At 37.3% G+C, this 23933-nt stretch overlaps 1 protein-coding gene across 5 annotated transcripts in view; it reads right to left on the bottom strand.

Annotated features, from left to right (window-relative positions):
- The window catches only part of acaca (acetyl-CoA carboxylase alpha), a 94185-nt gene extending 89344 nt beyond the window's left edge, over window positions 1-4841 (bottom strand). For all 5 annotated transcript variants that reach the window (XM_079814514.1, XM_079814515.1, XM_079814517.1 and 2 more), the window contains exons 1-2: window positions 4656-4841; window positions 2665-2926 (exon numbers count right to left, since the gene is read on the bottom strand). In XM_079814514.1, the coding sequence (XP_079670640.1) occupies window positions 2665-2897 (233 nt within the window). In that variant the 5' untranslated portion in view covers window positions 2898-2926; window positions 4656-4841. The remainder of the gene's footprint in view (window positions 1-2664; window positions 2927-4655) is intronic.
- Between the last annotated feature and the right edge of the window lie 19092 nt (window positions 4842-23933).

Here is a 23933-nt window from a genome sequence, read left to right as displayed (position 1 = left end):
GCGCTGCATTCACAATCACAACACAACGGTGATCATCCGTGAAGTGCATGTAAGTTGGCAACGAGACATACATTGCTTGAATAACAAGTAAAAAAACATCCCCATCAGTTCTCTTGACTCAAATAACATGACAAAATTTGTAACTGCTAAAATGTGTAACTGCCAAGTCCAGTTTTGCTGTTACATGTAAGCCAAGAGAGCTGGTAATTAAGCTAGGTTGTTGACTGACTTAGTTTACCTCGGACAATGTGACTGAATAAGATGTATTTCTTTAATAGTCTGACAGTTTGACAGCATGAGACGTATCATCTCTCCCCTGCCCGTTATTTTGAAAAAGTATACATATTTCTAAATTATGACTTATCATTGACGCTAACCACAAAGCTAGCTTAAACCATGGCTATCAGTGGGAGACCGCTAACATTAATGCGCCTTGGAAATCACAACAAACTTATTCTGCCTAAATAAAGTAATGATTACTGTATTTATAACTAGTATATTTGTAGTTCCAGTCCCTGCATTGTAAATCGTAAGTTAAGCACGAAGAGGAGTGAACGAAAGCGCGTTGCTGACTTCGTTCAGACGCAGCATTAACATAATGGATTTACTGCATCATCAGTAGTAGATTTTAGAAGGCAGGCAGCAAATGATGATTGAAAATGGTTTGTTGTAGCTTTATGGATAGAATTAAAAGAGTGCATGTAAAGGGATAAGCAAGTTGACATTGTAATTATAAGGTAGCTCATATATACTGTATATAGTTTATATTTTGCTGTTGTTGTTATTTATCAGAACTTCTAGAACATAACTGAATATTTTTTTTTCCAGTCTTGCTCAAAGTTATATTTATAAAGCTTACCACATCTATTAATACTGGTAACTTTGATTATTTTTGTTTTGATTGTGTTTTCGTCCAAACGACTCTAAGTTTCATATCTTAAGTTTGTATTTTTATACATTTTATTTATCAGAACTTTAATATATTTTTATGTTCCTCTGTTCTGTTGTGACAATAAAACAAACAAGTTTATTTTTAAACTGCATTTTCATATTATTTTAGAGAGGCTGAGTTATCATGAATAACTACAAATAACTAATGTAAGGGAAATCTGTTTAAGTGTTTTTTACGCGTTTCTGTTATTTTATTTATTTATTTATTTTTAATATATATCGGCTGATATATCGGAATATCGGATTTTTAAATGACCAAATATTTGTATCAGTATCGGCCTTAAAAATCCTTTATCGGTCGGGCTCTAGTAGAAATGTGAAATTATTTTTGAATTTGGTGCCTTCTAGACTGAGAAAAGACAGAAAATGTATTTTTGTCTCATGTGGGTGAAAGACAACAACTCCCAGAATGCACTTGCTTCGCTGCCCTACGAGGCCACTCCGTACACCGTCGTTTTGATCTTCATAGTAATACAATCATTTCGTTCAGTTAGAGATTAAAACACTACAATTAAAAACTGAACTTTTGTTGTTTTGAAAATTATTGTTTTCAATAAAGTGTGAGTGAGCCGAACGAAAGTCATGTCACAGATTCAGCAGTGTCAGATTTCCTCAGCAGTGTCAGATTTCCTTCATCACGAAGAGCTGAGGTAACATTAAGAGCCAGTCTGGCGTGTTTTCAGATCGCATATGGAAGCTAAACTATCACAGGAATTCATTCACAGGAAACACTCATTTTACTCTGCACTGCGTTATGATGATTGTCCGTGCGGCCATCTGTGTCTTACATGCTGTGAGTGAGATATCTCCCCTATGGGCGGGTTGAAAACATGCGGAACAGCTCCATCTAGTGGCTGTAGTTTTAGCCTCTGGCCAATGACAAATTTTTCCAGAAATAAAATGCATAATTATCTCGTCTCAGGGGGATTTGAGGGGGGAAAGTACCATAATTTGAATATACTACCGGGTTTCTACTGATACAAAGCCTAATGCTAAACCACTGAAGTGACCCTTTAAATTAATCAACAAAGATTATCACATCAAATCAGGCATTTGGAAACTTTCTTGTGAGAAGTAATTTCAGCAATACCGCAATAAATATATCTCTATCTCTCTCTATATATATATATAAAAAACTAAAACTAAACTTTAACTAAAATATAATTCAAAAATATTAACAAGAAAAGTTCTGGAGAGAAAAATCATGTTTTGGACCTGAAACTCTACAAGGGACCAAACTTAAAATCTTTCGCCAACAGTCCAGATCCTTGACCATTACACTGCCACTATTCCTGTGTTCGTCAAACAGCCTCCAATCTGACTCCAAACTGTTCCTAAAGCATCCCCACTTGGCCACACACACACAACACCGCCCATTATTACATGTCCGTGTGAGAGCCCAGTGGGCAGAGAGAAAACGCTGCCAAAAGCTAGCAGTGTAACCGACATTTACCAAACACACAGAGAGGCGCTTGTGCACATTTTCACACAGCAAAGAGATGAACCCAGATGAACCTGAAGAACCTAGTATACTTCAAGCCACCACTTTGGGCTAACAAATGTAATCACTTATTTAGACAACCAGTACTAGTCTTATCAGATCTCAATGACCCTGATCTCAAGTACCAGACACAGAAAGCGTGATACAGACTTGGTGAAAGTGGACATCCATGTCACAATAACTGCAAACAAAGAGCACAAAGCATCTCTGACCTTATATTGAGCAAGGCTCCGTCCAGGCTGTCAAACCCCATCTCATAAGTGCTGTCTGAACTGACAGAGGAGGAGGAGGGGGAAATGGAGCGTGCATTCTCCTCCAGCTGCAGGTCCAGCTTCCCTGCGGTCTCATCCTCAGAATTGTCCTCGGACACAGAGCCCACAATGAAGTGAGAGTGCAGTGCAGCCACAGCTGGAAGCTTCTTCTCGGTGGAGTCCTGCTCTGCCATGGGTAGGCCACGCTGACAGGCTGCAAGCACTAAGGGAGGAAAGAAGATCCATTTGTTTGCATTCAAACCTTTTAAACCACACACAAGTTACTACAGCAAATAAATGATTTCTTAATTCCATATTTTACTTAAATATATATTTTCCAATGAACAGATGACAAAAACAAGGATAATGTGATGCAAATGTGTCTCTTAAATTTTACTGTCACAATGTAAAAAAAAAAAAAAAAAGGAATCAGTGTTGGAACTTTGATATGTATTGGAACTGAATGATTGATTACCATATTAATATATACCATGGTATTTTTTTTATTGTCATCGAGGTGCCATTATAATAACACTGTTGTCAAATATGTCACCATGCATTTTCTTAATTCGACAGGGTACATTCTAGAAATGCATGTTGGAACTTGCTTTATATTCATGAAATATGTGTAAAGCAAGTCACTATCAAAGTCATGCCTTACTAGAAAAGAGACAAGTGCAGTAAGATATCTATTAATAATTTGAAAACGTATTTTTGTATTTGCATTTTAATTTTTGTTTCAGTTTTTGTAATTCTTTTCATTGCTTTTGTTTTTATATATATATATATATATATATATATATATATATATATATATATATATATATATATATATATATATATATATATATATATATATATATATATATATATATATTGGTAACACTTTACAATAAGGTCCAATAGGTTAATCCCTAGTTTACATTAGCATAAACAAACATTAACTAACAATCAGCTATACATTTGTTACAGTATTTATTAGTCTTTGTTAAGGTTTAAAAATACAACTCTTTATTGTTAGCTCAGGTCCATTAAATAATCTTAACAGATATAACTTTTCAATTTAATAATGTATTAGTAAATTAATTAACACTAACTAATACATGTTTTATACGTATTTTTTAACTAATGTAGTTAACCATGTTAACTTTTTTTCATTTAATATTTATATTTTACCTTTATCTTAATTAACAGAAATGAATAGTTTTAGTTATAAATACCAACACCTACACATAACATGACTATGCTACAAATACTATTATATTTGTATTTGTACCATTATACAACATGGCAGGTTGCTTTATAGTACTTATTTGCAAGTACCAAAGCTCTATGGACATAGTGCCATAGTATTGTTATGTTTTTGGTCATGGACTGTCTTTGAATTACCATGACTATCTAAACGCCATGGTGTTATCATCGATGTATCACATCAATGTATCAAAAGTACAAGTTCTGTAACAGTGGTGTTATTGTACGTTACCCGTTTTGCGAACCTGTCTGACTACTGTACCTTGATTTAGCAACTTTCCTGCAGGACTGACACATGTAAAAAATATAGGCTAACCGCACCTCATCCAGCCTGATGAACCTGATGAACGAGTCTCAGAGCATCGCGGACCCTAAAACATGTGCAACACTCAATTTTAATAATCTAACACTTACATTAGAGCTCATTTTTTACTCAGTTCATAACCAGTTGCCTTCTATCAGTTTGATAGTCATAATGTCGTCATCTTTCAAACATGTGAACTGCCTGTCTCAACTTATACTGAGAAACGTCGCCAACCTAGCACACATGCTAACTCATCATACCATCACAAACCCTCCTGCCATATGATCTGTGCAGGTTCGCCAGCCAAAGTCGCTGTTGATGTTTTATGAATCCATCCAGTATGTGCAGTGTCATGTGTACCAGTCACTCACTCCCAGTAATAAGCTTATGTACTCACCGTGCGAAAAGAGTCTGCAAGCAATTCTGATGCGTGTAAACGGACGTTATAATATCGATTGATTGAATGAATGCCCTCCTAATTGATGGCCATCTCCTCTCCGGTGATGGCTAATAGGCTATATAGCAGCATATTGGTACAGGCTGTGTAGTCCCAGCCTCTTTGACAGCAGCATCACGGTGGTGTGATGCGAGGGGGGGTTACTTCTGGACGTCGTCCTTTGACCTCAACGATGCAACCACTCACGCTGCATCAGTGGACCAATCGTATTGCGCGCTTTGGTCGGGGCGGGTTTACGCTTGCAAATAAATGGGAAGGTGTGCCCAATGATTTGACGCTTCGATAGACACGTGTTTCTGTCATAGAATGTTCTGAGAGCTACTTGGTGCGTCAATGTATGAACTATAAAAGTAAAGTTTCGTCAAAACTTTACATTTTGGCTTTAGAAAGCCATGTATGAAAGTTGATTAAAAAAAGCCATAAAAGCATATTTAGGGCTAATGCATTTTTATTATTATTAACACTTGAATGTTGAAAGCTTTGTGTTTGCTAGCATGTGGCGTTTCTAGATGTTTCTATGCAGTTGTTTGATGGGGCATAGGCAGATCGGTGTCCCATTGTCTGAATCATTCTAGTGCGCTAAAACTCTTGCTCCCTAAAGATTAGAGGGCTGCAGTGATGACGTATTTTTGTAGGCCAACCCGAAAATTAGCATCAACCTGGTTCCCTTGCCAATTTACGTGTTTTGTTCATTGTGATCAACATAACTTATGAATTGTGATGCCTAAAAACAATCACCAGAAGTAAAAAAGCTAAATGTAAGCTATAAACGAACTACACCACAGTTGCATGACTTATGCGTCACCCCACCATTAGGCTTACGACAACTCGTGATAAGAGTTAGAATAGTTTTAAGAGCGTTGAACACAAAGAAGCTGTGAAAGTGAACTATTGAGAAGACAAGTTTACTTGTTCGATGTGATGACCAGTGCTCGAAGTGCATATATAGCGTACCCTCACTTTATCTTACGTAGGCCTACTGGCACATCTCACGTTGCTGGTACTCTGACATCCCCCCACCTCCGAGCACTGGTGATGAAATGTAATGTTCCGACTACCTCTAGTCCCATAGCCACAAAATCATGAGGGAGTATTACTGATGTATTTTATGTTCTAGATAAATGTTTACCAGACCTTATTTGCTGCATTTAGCCAAAAATCGATTCAACAAACTCATTGACTCTAGGATACTTGGAACTGGAAGTGATAAAATCAAGGGCGAAATTGTCAATCACACATTGGGGGGGGACAGCTGTGGGACTTGTTGTGGTGGCGCATGCACACATTTTTTTAATCAAAATAAAATAAAAGTCAGAGTTTGAATGTTTGTAATTGTGTAACACAACAAGGAATTTTCTTACATCTGATCGTCAAACCAACGTATACTCACCCTGTAATGATTACAGCATCGGCTGTAATCGGCAATACAAAATATTTTTTTGTGTGTGTGTTGTAAATAACATTTATTCTGAAGCAATATTCTCACCAGTGTTCAATCAGCTTTGACATATGCATATTTGTGATATTTTTACCTTTTATAAAGGGCATTTTCACCTAATCTTATTAAATATAGGCTATGATTCAGATTTCCTTTTATATTCTTAAATTGTATCAATAAATTAAATTAGAAGACGACACTGGCTGTTACCAGTAAAATTAAATAATTTACACTGAAAAATTACAACTGCATTAAATAATGTTATGAGATTGTTTTAAATATTTTTTGAATATACAAATAAGAAATGTTGTAAAGATGAAACTAAAGCACCAGTAGGTGGCGCTGTGACCGTCTTAATGAGCGAGTCATTGAGTCGATTTGTTCAAACACTGATTCATTCAAGAATGAGGGGGTCGTTTACGAATAGTTCATTGAATCTTTGATTCTATAGATTCATTCAAAACGCTGAATCATTCACTAACACGCTGCTGTTGCGGTGACACTCGTTCTGCTGTGATCTTTTGGAACTATTTTCGCTGCTGAAATAGAACAAAAACACTCAATATTGCATCAAAATGTAAGTGACGTAATGTTAATAATTGTTTATGGAGCTGTCATTTGAAATCAGCGTGACGTTTTCAGTCATGATGTTATTCAGGAAAACAGCACTCTTGGTAATGTGACATTGCAACTGTATCATGTTATAAATATAAATAAACTCCACATTTCTACATATTTACGGCAGTGTGTTACTGAGTTTCTCTGTGTGAGCGGTGCATTTGTTTCGATTTCTCCTCGAGAGGCTGCGCGAGCGTCAACAGTGCAACGTTAGTTACCGTCAGTTCATTATACATTATCATTCACTGTCAATCGCCACTTACAGTAATGAATGCAGAATCATTCTTGCATTTTGGTGATTCCCTAGTTATTTTTGTTAATTACGTTTTATCAGGCTACTTGTCCGTCGAGCTACTAAAGGTATAGGGAAAACATGACATGGATTTCAGGAGAAATAGGTTTTGTTAGTGTATAGTGTAAGGCCAGTCGAATGGATTTGGGAAATGGATCTGCCGGGATTTTATATTTTCGGAGCTGGAAAGAAAGGCGTATTTGCAATCACATCGATATTGCCCGCATAATCATACAGTATGATCAAATATTGGGGGGGACAAATTGTCCTTCTTTGAATATTGGGGGGGACGTGTCCCCCTGTACCCCCATAGAATTACGCCTATGGATAAAATGTTAACTTGTTTTAGGGGTTTGACCTAAAAATACATATTAAATGAGCGAGCATCAAATTATAATGGGTGGTCTTAATGAACTTAATGATTGAAATGGTAAAACCGCAAGTGATATCAACTGCAATAACTGGATGCTACTCAGTGAATTTGCAACTGATGCGGTTACATGATACATTTACTAAATGTATCATACTTTAAACTGCATTGCCAGAACTGCCCAGTCCTGCAGATTTGCCTTAAATTTAGGAACATCAGACCCTTCCTATTGGAGCAAGCTACACATATCCATGTATATAGCTCTTGTTCTATCCAGACTGGACTATTGTTATAATGTTCTCTTGGCAGGCCTTCCAGCAGGCATTGTCAAACCTCTGCAACTGATCCAGAATTCAGCAACGAGAGTGGTCTTTAACAAGCCGTCACACCTCTATTCATCGACTGGTTAAAAGCTGCTCGCATCAATTTCAAGGCACTGATGTTTGCCTACCGAACAACCACTGGCTCTGCACCACCACCTAAACTCACTATTAACGGCGCCTTGTGGCTCCATCCCAAAGAGGCACAAAATCACTTTCACTGACCTTTACCTTTACTGTTCCCAGCTGATGGAATGCCTGCCTAAGTCCACCCAAACTTGCTGAGCCTTTAGCCATTTTCAAGAAACGGCTAAAGACGCATCTTTTTCATCAACACATGACCTATTAATACTGACACAAAGGCCTACTATTCTATTCTAATTTGTTTCTTTCTTTTTTTTTACTTGCTTAATGTACTGTGCAGTGGTGTAAAGTATTTTAATTTAAAATAGAAAATGTGTAATGTTAGGCTACTGTAGCCTACTTAAGTGTCATTTTGGCTACTTTGCACTTTGACTGAGTTTCAAAGATATTAGCAACTTTTACTCACTAATCTCTTACATTTTTGAATATGTACCTTTTATTCCAAAACATTTGTGATGAGTGCAATTACTTGTTACAATTTGCATGGCCCCTAACTTTTTCTGCTGCAGTTTATTTCTGTTAAAAAGAAGCAATATTGCCATCTACAGGGCATTGAAGGTACTATATCTTGTGCGTTTTGCCCTTCCTCATCCAAACTTGTCAACAAGGATACTTTGCGCAAATACATTAGCAGATGTGAATTGCAGGTGTTTCATATATGAAATGAGGACATGAATGCAGCCGGTGATGAGGCCAAAACCAGCACATCCAGTTCAAGTAGGCTTTGACTATTTCATTTTATTTTTTGAGGTTCCATTTGTGCCAAATATGAGTTGCTTTGTGCTATACTTTTGTCCTTGTCTAATTTATCCATTATATTGAAGAGACGTTTTTGAAGGATATTGGTTTGTTTACTTATGGCCTTTTTGAGAACTTGAGTTTAACTTAACTGACTCTTGAGTGCAGGGCCGTGCAGAGAGTTCGTCAGGGGCAGGGGCTCAAATGTAAAAAAGGGGCAATATGTAAATATATATATATATGTAAATATATATATATAAATATGTAAATATTTATATATATATATAATATATAATAATATTTATACATAACATATATATATATGTTTATATATCCTTATGCTCATCAAGCCTACATTTATTTAATCAAAAATACAGAAAAAAACAGTAGCCTAATATTGTGAAATATTATTACATTGTGTTCTTTTTAACTTTTTATTAATCAAAGAATCTTGAAAAGAGTACCACAGTGTCCATCATTGACATTAAATCCTCATATTAGAATGATTTCTGAATGATCATGTGACACTGAAGAGTGGAGTAATGATGCTGAAAATCCCGCTGTGATCACAGGAATAAATTATATTTTAAATTATTTTAAAATAGAAAACCATTATTTTAATATATTTCGCAATATTGCAGTTTTTTATCAAATAAATGCAGGCTTGATGAACATAAGAGACTTATTTCATAATGCTGCATAATATTCAAAAATAGTATAATAAAGTCCTTTCACGTAACCATTTTGCCAGTCTACACTTCACATAGCCTAATAGGTTTTGTTAACTTTGATAGTTTCATGAAATAGTAAATTATGTATCAATATAGGCTACATAAATACAAGTGAAATTAACACTACTTACCATTAATGCGACTTTTGATGCTGTGGTTTTGTGCAGGAATTTGTTTGTTGTCTGTTAAAATCCATTTTGTCAGTGATGCAATTTATAAAATGAGCCAAACCGCAGGAAATAGTTCCACAAACGTTAGTTTGTCTGTCCATGTAATTTTCAACCGATTTATGAATAAGAACAAAAAATTACCGTTTCACATCGCCCAATGGAATTTGAACTTGCTTTGCCAGATCACGATTGGTTGGTGTATATACATGACAAACGGGCATTGGTGAATTGTGTAATACTTTAAAATATATAGCTAATATATAGCTTTGTAATTAAATCAACACATTAGCTCTGATTATGGATGAAAAAAAAATATTGGTTTACTTTTTTCCCGCGAGGCCACACACTCTCTGAAAGGACCATATTTGGCTCGAGAGCCGCTTCCGAACAGTGGAAAATCAGCTGTTAATCAAAACGCACGCGACCCATAGCAACGCGTTACGGCAACGCCTCAACAGAAATTGTCCGACTTTTGAGCCGTCCTTTACTATTGTATGCATTTTCATGTTATAATAATCACATTTATTTAGTTTTATTGACCACGATATTATCATTGATATTTGTCTGAGAGGGGCACTTTTGATTCATTTTGAAAAAGGGCAGGGGCTCGAGCACCCAAAGCCCCCCCCTCTGCACGTGCCTGCTTGAGTGTTTGTAGAGGTTTAAGAGACTGTTGTGTCAACCTTGATTTATTGCAATTTTGATAAATAAAAATCAGCTGTTTCTTGTTTTTCACTGGCATGTCTCTTGGGTGTTGAGGACTAGTGTATCTTTGAGCCTACATTTAGTATAAGTAAAATACTTAAGTACTGTTAAAATCAGATCTAACCCCTGATTCCTGTTTTCATGTTTATAAAAGCTAAATGTCCTGATTGAACTAAGGCCTAATCCTGGCTTAATCTAAGCCCTGTCTGTGAAACCAGGCCTATGACTTTTACTCAAATGGTATAGCAATCGGTGACTTGTAACTTGTAATGGACAAGTTACTTGTCATTACTTTTCATCTTTTACTCAAGTATGGTTCAGGTACTCTTTACACCTCTGTGCTAGACTAACTGGGATTTGTTACAGCACTTGCATATTGTTGCCCTATTTGTTTGATTGCTTCTATTGCTCTCCTCATTTGTAAATCGCTTTGTATAAAAGTGTCTGCTAAATTATTAAAAGTAAATGTTACATATTTATTGTGCAATGGTTAGATAAATACAGACTGAACATTCCATGAGAAACTTTAGTTTTGGAAAAATCTTAATCCATGTTTGCACAATAACAGCCTTTGTCAACCCAACATTTCAGATCCCTCACATTTTATTGGCACCCAGATAGTCGTTGTTGTACTTTAGAACATGTTTCTGATTTGCAAGCAAATTTGCTGATTTGATCAGAGTATTTCAAAAGGAGCAACCTTGACCTGTTCGGCCCAAGTGCACAGACACAGAAGCTTAATATTGGGCCAATCATTTAATTGGAAATCATGAGGTATATGTTTACTTTGTGCAACATATTGTAGAGTCAGAATCAAAATTCATGTTATTTAATTTATCGCCCTTAAAGGCATGAAACTTAAGTTTTGATTTTCATTTCCATTTCATGGTGAACTTTATATAAGGTCTGTTAACACAAGCTCAATATATTTTATCAAGTTGTAATCAATGGCATTAAATAAATCAGTAATACCTTGTGATTTTATTAAAGCTTTTACTTAAGGCGATTGCTAACAATTGGCTAAATGGGACTACAGAAGTTGTCATCACACTGAACAGGTAAACTGATCTATTCACAGTCTGCTTTTACATCCTCATTGTGTTTATAATTGCACTTTTGCAAACTATTCAAACTATTCAAGTTTCTTTTTCTATAAATAAAAAGTGTGATGACTTTAGAGTCATGTAACCACTAACCATGGTGTAGGCTAGTTTTTAAAGCCTAGGTTTAGCTTTTTTTTTTACTTCTGCCAAAATGTATTTAGGCTTCGAAATTCCTAAGAGTTTTGTTCATTTTTGAAGATTATCATGATAAACAAAAAGTGTAAGAATCATACACTTTTGTTGGACATGGAGCTTATTTTCTGTAATAATCCAAAAGCCAGTGGTGATGCTTTCATCATGTTGGCCTACAAAAATGTCATCACTGCAGCAGGACTATTAAACACTGACAAAATGGAAAGTTACAGTAACAAGTGGTTTATCGCTCTGCTCTACTTCTTTTTATTCTTAAACAAATGGTCTTCAATGCTGATCACACTGTTTTAAAACGTTTTTGTGATTTTTATCATACATAATGTTGCGTAAAATAAGACTGAATCTTTTCTCTCAGCCCAATACTGTTCATAAAAAGAGAACTATCATAGACTAGCAATACAACAATACAGTTTATCATTGGTCAGTTAGATGTTTCCAATTCAGGTCATTTTACTTTCACTCAGAATAATTATTGACTAATCTAAAACTGTGGCTGATATTTCATCAATGTTCCTGATTTATTTGCTTTGAATTACTAAAGAATGAGATGTAGCAACATGTACTTTGATGACAGATTGTCCCTTTATCCTCACTTGAGCATTTGTAAATGTAGTGAGACATTAATATTTGCCAAATGGCAACATAATGGAAGTATAACGTCCTGTTTCAAATCCATTTTATATTTTATTTTCACAGACACGAGAATGCCACTGAACTAGACACAACCTAATTTAACACTGCCATCTGCTGGCATTTTCTACACACTACAGGTGACATTGAGTGATTCACATGAACTGGTGTCTCTCATGTCAGATTTTGTCTACTTATAAAAAAAAAGCTTGTTAAGAGCCAAAATACAGTCAGTGATATTCTTTGCCTGTACAGAGTCTGACAATAAAATAAATATAACTAAACTAATATCCAATATCATTATATTTTGAACATGAACACAATAAAACCTAAATCTAAACCATACTAGCAGCCAGACAACTTTGTAGGCATAAAAGAGAGGTATTATATAGTCTAGCAGGAGAAATAGGTTCCCATGTACCCTTTTGGCATTTTTTTTTGTAACCTGGTTTTTGGGTCCCTAATGATGTCTAGTTAAGGTTGATGTTGCCGAGGTCGACTAATATCGCGTGGCTGTTAATTTGGCGGCCATCTTGAAGTGATGTCATTGCGAGTGGCAAAAAACGCTGATTTTCCACACAACATACAAAGACAAATTAACCAACTTTTTCATATAATTCTGACACCAGGATTCAAATGGAAAGGTCATTGACATGGTACAACCACTCTTTATTGGCGAAAATGAGAAAAATAACACATTTTAGGCTCATAACAGTAACTTTTTCTATTTTGTTTAGCAAATTTAGTCACATGAAACTTTTCAATTTGACTAATGTTAACCACATTAGTTACCACAGAGTTGACAGCAAGATTTAAAATGCATTCAAATATAATAAAAGAATAAAAAATAAAATAAAAACAAGAAAAAGAATTAAAAGAGTAAAAAGATGATGCATAGATAAAATAAAGTGCAAACAGTTTGGACTGTGGCACATTCAGAAAATTCACAGCTAAACAGATGTGTTTTGAGTCTGGATTTGAAAGTGTCAACTGTTGGAGCACATCTGGGGGGTATTCCAGAAAGCAAGATTCATTAACCGTCACATATACCCTGAACTCCCGGGTTGATTAACCCAAACCTAGCTTAATCAAGGTATGCTGGTTCCAAAAAAGCATCTGTAAGTACAGACAACTCAGACTATGTTTCAGATTAACACACAAGACATTCACAAACAGAGCAACGAATCGATGATTCACCATAAAAACAGACGCACACCCTTTTTCTTCTTTTGTTTAATGGTGATTTACATAACCTACTTATTGCACATCTATTTGGTGGTTGTGCAAACATTTTTTTCAATCTTTTTTGAAACCGCAACTCAGCCACGAAGTAGTAGGCCATGTAAAATCAGTGCGAGGTCAGCGAATGCTGAGGTGCATAGTGCGCAGAAGTTGGCAACTTTCTGCAGAATCAATAGCTAGCTACAGACCTCCAAACTTCGTGTGACCATCAGATTAGCTCAAGAACAGTGTGTAGAGAGCTTCATGGAATGGGTTTCTATGTCGAGCAGCTGCATCCAAGCCTTACATCCCAAGTGCAATGCAAAGCGTTAGATGCAGTGGTGTAAAGCACGCCGTCACTGGACACTAGAGCAGTGGAGATGTGATCTCTGGAGTAACGAATCATGCTTCTCTGTCTGGCAGTCTGATGGACGAGCCTGGGTTTGGTGGTTTCCAGGAGAACGCTACTTGCCTGACTGCATTGTGCCAAGTGTAAAATTTGGTGGAGGGGGGATTATGGTGTTGGGTTGTTTTTCAGGGGTTGGCTTGGCCCCTTATTTCTAGTGAAAGGAACTCTTAATGCGTCAGCATACACTCTAAAAAAAAAAAGATTCTATATGGCACCAAAAATGGTTCTTGGCTCGTAATCATAGCGGAACCTTTTTTAGTGCTATATAGCACCAATTTTGGTGCTTCAGTGGTGCTTCAGCGGTTCTTCAGAGGTGCTATATAGCACCTTAGTCAAGGAACCGGTGAAGAACCTCTGAAGAACCGTTGAAGAACCACTGAAGCACCAAAATTGGTGCTATATAGCACTAAAAAAGGTTCCGCTATGATTACAAGCCAAGAACCATTTTTGGTGCCATATACCGTAGAACCTTTTTTTTTTTTGAGTGTACCAAGACATTTTGGACAATTTTATGCTCCCAACTTTGTGTGTTTGCCTGACCTCACAAATGAGCTTCTAGAAGAATGGTCAAAAATTCCCATAAACACACTCCTAAACCTTGTGGAAAGCCTTCCCAGAAGAGTTGAAGCTGTTATAGCAGCAAAGGGTGGGCCAACTCCATATTAAACCCTACGGATTAAGAATGGGATGTCCATGTGCATGTAAAGGCAGGTGTCCCAAAACTTTTGGCAATATAGTGTATACTATATCCTGTAAATTTAGAACCCTAAAATTCCTTGTTAGTCCAAAAACAGCTTTTATCAAATCCAAGCTCAGAAAACGACTCGTTTCGGATTGTCAGATTATGATGTCATAGTGCAACGAAAGACGCCTCTGCAGAAGCTCAATGTCTGCTTCTGCATCATAGCCTCTTTAGCTCTGCATGTCATGTAGTAAATATGAGAGAGGATTTCTTCAGCAACAAAACGATAGAGATGCCTCAAGTGTCAAAGTAAAAGATGATGCAGTGCCTGCAAAAAGATGATCAGGGTTCTATCACTGTTAGTTTATTCTTGGTTATGTGACAGAGCCCTGACATTCCTGTTTTGGTCTTGTCTTTGTGTGAGCACATGGCTGGTAATTTGTCTGTGCTGGCCATGTGCTCGTGTTTGTCATGTTTGGTGTGAGCCCATGGGTTGTCAGTGTTTCCTTGTGCCATGTGCCCTCCTGTTCATTGTCCACCCCGCCCATATTGTTATCTTATTATTGGTTCATTTGCTATATTTATTCCTATTTATTCTCCTTGTGTTGCAGTTCTGTGCTGGATCGTTGTCATTTGTTACCCGTCTTGCTTCATGTTTCCCTCCTTGTGTTTAGTGAAGTCAAGTTTGGTTTTCCCCCTCGTGAGTTTTGTTTGTTTTTGTTCATATTTTATTATTAATAAAGCCTTATTTTTTCCTGCACTTGAGTCCTCGCTCCTTTCACCCATCCCTGAATGTGACCGTGCCAGCTATTGGATAGGGCTAGCAAAACGTGTTTTTATCATGTGTCACTATTTGCTTTGATACAGATCTTTTGATATGTACCGCCACAGTCAAACTGAATAGTTGTGATGGCTGTGATTTGCTGTTCTTTGCTTTGACATTTCTGGGGTTAATCCATTGGATTATCGGATATAGAACAAACCACATAGAGATTTTGTTATTTATTTATTTTTTAAACAAAGTTCCAGTTAGATTGCTTCAGTTGACTTCATTTTACTGCATGTTCATTTTAACAAGACACCATTTGATGCAGGCTCTTCAGAGACACTGAACATTTTTTTGCAGTGCAGACTATATTGGATCTGACAGTAAAGTCGCAAAACACACAAGTGTGAGTAACAGTGTTTTTACCATGTGTCACAATTGCTTTGTCTAATACAGATCGTTCGATGCACTGAGTTGTGATTTGCTGTTCTTTCCTTTGCTTTGGCATTTATGGGGGTTAATGCTTTGGATTATTGGATACGGAAAAAAACACGTAGAGAAAGTTGCTTTTGCTATTGTTTTGATCTAAGCCATCCGTTGTAGTCATGAATAAAACTTTCATCTGTTTTGTCATCAATACACTCTAAAAATCCTGGATTAAAAATGATATTTATTAAATATTTTGGGTTATTTAGCCCAACATGCTGGATCAAAAAGTTATTAAAAGAGAGGGTTCGAAAGAGGGTCAAAACAGGATAGAAAAAAGCTCATTATACTTCTAAATTAGGATGTTTGATGTAAAAAAGTGAAAACATTATAAGTGGATCTCAGAGAATATTATATAAAAAAAATGCTGTTCATGACCCATTTAACCCTTTCATGCATAGAAGTCACTACAAAAATGCTGGGTTGTTTTAACCCAAATTTGGGACAAATATGGACGAACCCAACCTTTAACATTTAACCCAACAGTTGGGTTTGTCCATATTTAATCCAAATTTGGGTTAAAATAACCCAGTATTTTTTAGTGGACAGCTTTTCAAAAAGCATTTTCTTGTGTATTCATGAGCTTTGATAGCATAGTTGCACATCTCTACACTACAGTTACTAGTGCATAATCCTATATATTGCCACCAAGTGGCAAGCCATTGTATGTGGAATTTATTTTCCTCTAAACCAAGATGGTCAGAAATGCCAAGTTGCTCCAGAATATCAATCCATTCCTTCTATCCTATGAGACTTGCATGTAAAAAAAGTAACATCAAAGGAGTCATATCATTGTTAAATGTTCCATGTATTGATTTTAGATAGGGAGGAAATTCGGATTAATCATATGTCATATATCATATATAATCATATAAATTGGACATCATATTGGACATACTATTACTGTTGGATGTTCTATTACTGTGACTGTTTTTCTGTAATACTTCATCTGCAGTAACCTTTTTTGGCTATAAATAAATGTTTTTGTGTTATTATAATGCAGTTTTGCAGTTACATCAGAAAAGTAATGTGATTACTTAATATACGTCAGAAAAGTAATCTGATTACGTAATGCACATTAACCTGTAATGCCTTGCTTGTTACATCAAAAAGTAATCTGACTATGTTATGCACGTTATGTTGTATTTATTTATTTATTTACTTTTTGAAGATATAACTAATTAATCAAAATCTGGATTTGATATTGTTTGTGCTTGAACTGAATGACATGAGTTTTCCTGTATTGTCTGAAACTGACTAGTGTATGGGCTCCACATACCTTGCTGAGAGCCACAGACTCCTTTCCTGAAAAACGTAATCGCAGTCATCAGCAAAATCCACATCTCCATCAGATTTGCCACTGGAAGTGCAAAACAGTTCTCAGTTTGAAACACATGATCACAGTTTTTGCTCAGTTTTTTTCTGGATTTCATCAGTCTTCAGCACTTAATTTTTTTCCAGTAGAGGCCAGCAGAGACCACTGTTAACACAGGAAATGCTAATGCTTATCCAACACATGGTAATACTAAGTTTTAATCAATCAGTATTATTCTATCCCCATTAACAGACATTTTTGCTATATTGATAACTTAGTTACCAAAACAAGACCTATGAGAGATGCACACTATCCTATAATAATATTTAAATTTTTATAAGTTATTAAAGCTTGGTGAGTTTGATTAGATGCATGTATTTGCATTATTTTACACAACATGATTGACAACTCATTTTACTTGGAATAGTTAATCCGAAAATGAAGCGTCGTCATTTACTCCCCCCAATATCATTCCAGACCAGTATTACTTTATTTTTAAGATGTCTGAAGAATATCTTGAAGAATATATTTTTGTCCATACAATGGGGTCGGTCGATTTTAGTTTTTTGCACTCAACTGTCTTTCATTATTGATACGTACACTGTAAAGTTTAAAAAGTGACGACCGCCTTTAACCCTTACAGTAGGTGCGTTTACATGGAGCACTGTAATCGGTTTAAAAGTCCAATCTGAATGAAAATGCTCCATATAAACACCTCAATCGGAATAAAAATGGCCAAACCGAATTAAATTGTAATCGGTTTGAGAGGGGTGGGATAAACCTTTTCATGAACCGATCAAACAAAAAATTCCTTCATGTAAATGAACTGATCCGATTACTTTGAGTGCACGTCTTTCTGTGACGTGATATATAGCGCGCGCGCCTCCACAACTGAAGAGCGCGCGCCGCGCTCACACCAGGCTAATGTTGACAAGAGAGGAAAGTAAATTTTTCTGAGGTATTAAACTTTTTATTTCGTAACATGTTATGAAGGTAATGTTGGAATAATGACACAGACATAGCCTGGCTACACCATCTCATCTTGACAGCGTTTGTCCGAGGCTTCAACTGCGCCTGACAGAAGAATACATTTTTCTGAGGTGATTCTTACACTTTACAACAAGTAATGAATAGCTTTTATAAAACTGTATAAGTCCTGGTTGCCGTTGAGAGTTGCCATGGCAACGGGGAACATTCAAGCTGCTGGATGTCGACATTTTGTTTCTCGTAAGTTAGGTATTTAAAAAAGTTAAACAACTGCTTCAAATCGGTTAAGTAACATTACCCACAGTCTACTTTAATTACTTTTGTTAATATTTATACCTTTGTGATTATGGTATCTTTCCTTAATCATCTGAAATATCTATGCGTTTAGTACTAGTATGCGGAGCACGTCTTTAATGCTTGAATTCTTGTTTCACCATACATCCTATGTTTTTATTTATAATTTGGGTGCATTTTATAGTTAATTTTGTGTTTTTCAAAATAAATTAATTGAATTAATTTTGATTCCGCATTCATCATTCACAGCTGTTGAAATAGCCATCGTATAGGATATTAATTAGTTTAAACTACTGCATGTCCGCCCACAGAAAAATAAATAAATATAAAAATTACCAACACAGAACTTTTGATCCACGATACCAACGTTACGAATCTGATGCGGCAGACAAACTGTGTGCGCATGTCACAAAATGATTCCGACTGAAAGTCAGCATGTAAACACCATCGGTTTAGATAACGTCTCATGTACACAGTCCACCGAATCTTTCAATCGGAATTATTTTAATCGGAATGACAAAAAAGTGCGCATGTCAACGTGGCTACTGTTTAAAACCCTGTAACACCTTTGATGTTCCTGGTAAAAAAATGACTGGCTTTCAAAAAATCGCTTGTAAGTCGCTCGTTAAACTAATATTATCACCAAATATTGTTTTTTGTCGTTTTCTTTCAATTAGGAGAGGTTTTCAAAATAGTTTGTTTGTGTACACGTGCGCGTATGGTAGCACGGGTGTCCATGTATCCACACATGCACAGGTCCGAGGCCTTTATCTTTGCAAGAACACATATACATGCACTATAGGTTTTGGGACGCCTGCCTTTACATGCACGTGAACTTTAAAGTCCCAGTGAACCGGAAGTTGCAACTGATTTTATTTCAGTGCTGTGACGTATTTCCAAGCGAAACGGAATATTGAATAGAGGGCAGGGTTTCACTTCAGCGCTCCTCCTCTCCATCTCAGGCTCATAGCAGACTAACGGTTGGAGGGGAGTGGTTAAGGATATTCAAACCCAAGCCGGCGCATAGTCGTCATCGGAAAGGGAACGCCATTCAAGACCGGGAGTTACTTTTCAGATTTTGATTAAAGATTACCACGGCAAACAATTTTTTTATGTGTATTAACCTGCACGGATTAATTGTTCACCCTAAGATCTGTAATGTGGGCTAACAAAGTAAATAAGATCGATTTTGATTTCATGAGGACTTTAATGATATCCCATTCTTAATATGTAGAGTTAAATATGGAGTTGGCCTACGCTTTGCAGCTATAACTGCTTCAACTCTTTTGATAAGGCTTTCCACAAGGTTAAGGAGTGTGTTTATGGGAATTTTTTGACCCTTATTCTAGAAGTGGATTTGTGAGGTCAGGCACTTATGTTGGACGAGAAGGCCTGGCTCTAACTCGCTCTAATTCATCCCAAAGGTGTTCTATCGGGTTGAGGTCAGGACTGTGCAGGCCAGTCAAGTTCCTCCACACCAAACTCGCTCATCCACTCGTCTATATGGACCTTGCTTTGTGCACTGGTGCACAGTCCATCTCCAAACTGTTCCCAATAATTTGGGAAAATGAAATTGTCCAAAATGTCTTGGTATGCTAAAGCATTAAAAGTTCCTTTCACTGGAACTAAGGGGCCAAGCCCAACCTCTGAAAAACAACCCCACACCATAATCCCCCCTCCACCAATTTATACACTTGGCACAATGCAGTCAGGAAAGTGTCCAGTGATGGTCGTGCTTTACACAACTGCATTCGATGCTTTGCTTTGCACTTGGTGATGTAAGGCTTGGATGCAGCTGCTTGGCCATGGAAACCCATTCCTTGAAGCTCTCTACACACTGTTCTTGAGCTAATCTGAAGGCCACATGAAGTTTGGAGGTCTGTAGTTATTGACTCTGCAGAAAGTTGGTGACTTCTGCTCACTGTGTGCCTCAGCATGCGCTGACCCCACTCTGTGATTTTACATGGCCTACCACTTCGTAGCTGAGTTGCTGTTGTTCCCAATTGATTCCAATTTGTAATATAATACCACTAACAGTTACAGGTGGCAACCTATCACGGAGCCACGCTTGAATTCACTGAGCTCCTGAGAGTGACCCATTCTTTCACAAATATTTGTAGAAGCAGTCTGCATGCCTAGGTGTTTGATTTGATACACCTTTAGCCCTATTCGGACGTAATTGTTTCTCACGTGGAAGTCCATAAAAATAAATTTGCATGCCACCTCAGTGATAAAACTTGTGCATTCGGATGGCGATTTATTCACGGTGGAGGAGCGAATTTTGTGATCCTGCGCACCTGGGAACGCGCTGCTCACGTGGTCAATAACATGATTGTATGCTGTAAATAAAATGTCATATGCTTGGTATAATAAGAATAAATGCATATTTAATTTCATAATAGGAAGATATAAAAATAGGAAGATATATAAACGCATATTATAGTTAAAATGGTTTTCTGTCTTGTATTTTATCTCAAAATAAACTGTCATTTTATTCCACATGGAAATTAGCATAAATAAGTGAATACAGCCTCTTATTTAGCTACATGAGGTAAACATAATGCTGGTTGGTTATTTTAACATGTATAATTCAAATGTTTACGTGCTTTTCTTCTTTTTATTTTTTGAGCCGTGATGAAATATATTGCTCTTGTAAATACTTGCCAGCATTTCAGTAATAAAAGTCTTTAAAATGCATCCAAATTACAGCATGCGCTCTGCAGTGGTCAAAAAGGATATAAACATTGAATTTTTAAGTGATATATTCTTGAAAACTCAGAGATGTGGATTCGGACGGCAATTAAATGACCACACCACCTTGGTATTTGTCAAAAAACAGTAGGTAATTCGGCTGGGATTTTTACATGGGTGGTGGGAGAAAAACACAGACATTCTGGATTCGGACAGCAATAAAATCACTGTTGTTTCCTTTTTACGTTTAGAAGATAACTGAGCCTTTAAATCTCCTTTGTAAAAGCTTTACAAGGCATAAATAGCCCTCACTTTAGATGAGCTCACAAAAATATATTTTATAACTACCTGGATTAATCATTAATTACAGTAGGAATGCATGTTAATAATGTATTTATTAACACACTTAGTAACTATTACTATATGTCTAAATAATTGGTCTAAATATATATTTAAATAGTTTATTAATCATTTACTTACACTTTCTAAATGATCTTTTGAACCACTAACAACTCCTAAACTGGTTTGTAAATAATGAAATACTTAAAGCGGCTGTCCGTAACTTTTTTTTTTGTGTTCAAGATTTACAAAAATTATATAATGAGAATGTACAACATGAATCCATTTTCCAAACTGTGTTTTTGTCTTACCCTGAAGCATTATGGTACTCTTATAATAAGTGTTTATATTGGGACTATTTCAGACCGGTCTGGTAGGAACCGCTGTGGAGGAGCACAGTCGATGCGTGACTCGCCATAGATATAAACAGAGAGAAGTAGCTCCAGCTGCAATGTTCTTCCGCAAGACTCATGCAGTTCTGTTTATTAACCGCTAGAGCGGAACAAAGCATTTACAGCTGTATTTATAAACCGCTTACTAATGTCTATTAATGCTTTATAAATGATGAATTGACTATTACTAATGCTTGACTAATGATTCATAGAGTGCAGTTATTATAAAGTGTTACCATTTTTGGGTGGCTGAATTTTGTGAGACCAGGTTGACTATTTTTGCTGTTTTAGTCCAATGCGATAACATGAACTAACAAAAGAAAATCCTCTCCGTGTTTGTACGGAACACAACCCACTTCCAAAATTTGGTTTGGAATAAAACGAGGGAGAGCAAATGATGATAGAATTTTCATTTTTTTGGTGAACTATCGCTTTAAGTACAGAACATAAATGAAACGTGGCAACATTGCGCATTACACATAGTTTTCCGTCAAAGCAGATGCCACAGACACCAATGAAAAGAATCTGTGTTGATGTCTTCACCCATCACACAGTGGAACATATTGCTTACTAGTGGCACAATGAGGCTGGGTGACTTTAGTTACACGTTCCTGTGGACTGGCAGACTGTAACAATGGCTACGGAGGCCCTGGTCCCTACATCTCTGTGATAAGGCCACGATCTGGTTTCACTCCATCCTGCTGGTGCTGATTGACATCCTTGAATGCAGCTTTTGATGCAAGGCTCCAGTTTAATTAAAGCATTTACCCAGAGATCTGCAGAGAGGTCTGCTGATAAATACTGAATGGAGTTCATCCACTGGTGTCCACGGCATCATGGGAACAGACTAGTACTTTGTGGCTGGATACAATTAGGCAGAATTCTGAGTTTTGCTGTGTTTTAGATCTTCTTATTAGGTCTGGGTGAGGAAAGTAGTTCTGGATCAGAAAGGCCCAGGCCTTTCAACCACGGCAAGCTCTGCCAACATTGTTGAGCCTCTGTGGCCCTGAGCAACGGGCAGTGTGAGATTTCACACGGTCGAAACATGGCACTGACTCTCTGGTGTCAGGGTGGCAGTGTTAGAGCGAGGCGGGATCAGCTCTCTATCCACTGGGGCTGATATCAGGGTGTCAGGATACCTGTGTGGGCTTGCAGGAGTGTTATAAAGTCCCTGGCAATCCATCCGCCCGCTGGTGCGACCCCTGAACCCCATACCCGCCTCTGAGCTTGAATGCTCACGGTTCCCTGTAGCTTTGAAGTGAGGCACTCTTGCAGTGCGCTTCTGTCCTGATGTGTCGGTGATGAAATCGATGGTGAAAGGGAAAGCTTAATGTAGACTTTGCTATCTGCATTCCGTGGCGACTGCTGCCCAACAACAATGTGTGCCGATAGTTTGTATGGCATCTGAGAGAGGGGGCTGAGGGGTGGACGGGGAGAAACAGGTAACAGATACCCTTCTGTCACCTGTTCCTTACACCACCACCGACAACAAGGACCCCCATTCACAACCCACCCTCCTATTCTTCCCTCCAACTATGAATAAGTAATCATTCCATCCAAGAGGCGGGCAGGGAACTTGGACCGGACCATTTCATGTGGCAGGCGCGGGTAAAGCGATCCCCCCATCATAGGCAACCAGAGCCGGAGAGGGCCTCTTCTTCAGCCGGTCTGTAACCCAACCTGTGGCTTTCGCTCTCTCTGTTTACCTGCTGCATCAGGCCGGCCCTTTATTTCAGTGAGTGGCAGCTCAGAGGGGCTCACTTTCACCTCTGTACTATGGCACATTGTAATATTTAATGGCAAACAAGCTTGAGGGGGAGCATGGGTAACTGGACCCTGCTTTTTCCACCAAGAAATAGAGGCTAAAAAGGCAGTTGTAGCATAACATACATCGAAGCGCAACATTTGTTTTGGGGATGTAACTGTAGTGTTTTGCCATGATATAACTATTCTATATGTTACTCTGAGAACAGGTCTTAGGTTTATATCATTTGAAGTGCTTGTGCCAAATACACTTTCCGATGTAAGAAAATAATCCCTGCTTTCTCTTGCTCTGGTTATATATGTTGATTTTCTAACAGAGTTTGCAGGTTCTTTCAGACTTATTGGTTAATGTGGATAGCGCTGTTGGATACTTTGGCTGCGTTCACACTGCAGGCTGAAACGACCCAATTCCGATTTTTTTGCCCTTATGCGACCTGTATCTGATCTTTTCATGACAGTC

Source organism: Gobio gobio, assembly GCF_949357685.1.
Source record: "Gobio gobio genome assembly, chromosome: 4".
Taxonomy (NCBI): domain Eukaryota; kingdom Metazoa; phylum Chordata; class Actinopteri; order Cypriniformes; family Gobionidae; genus Gobio; species Gobio gobio.
Note: the sequence above shows the minus strand (reverse complement) of the source record. Positions and strands in the feature narration are given on the sequence as shown.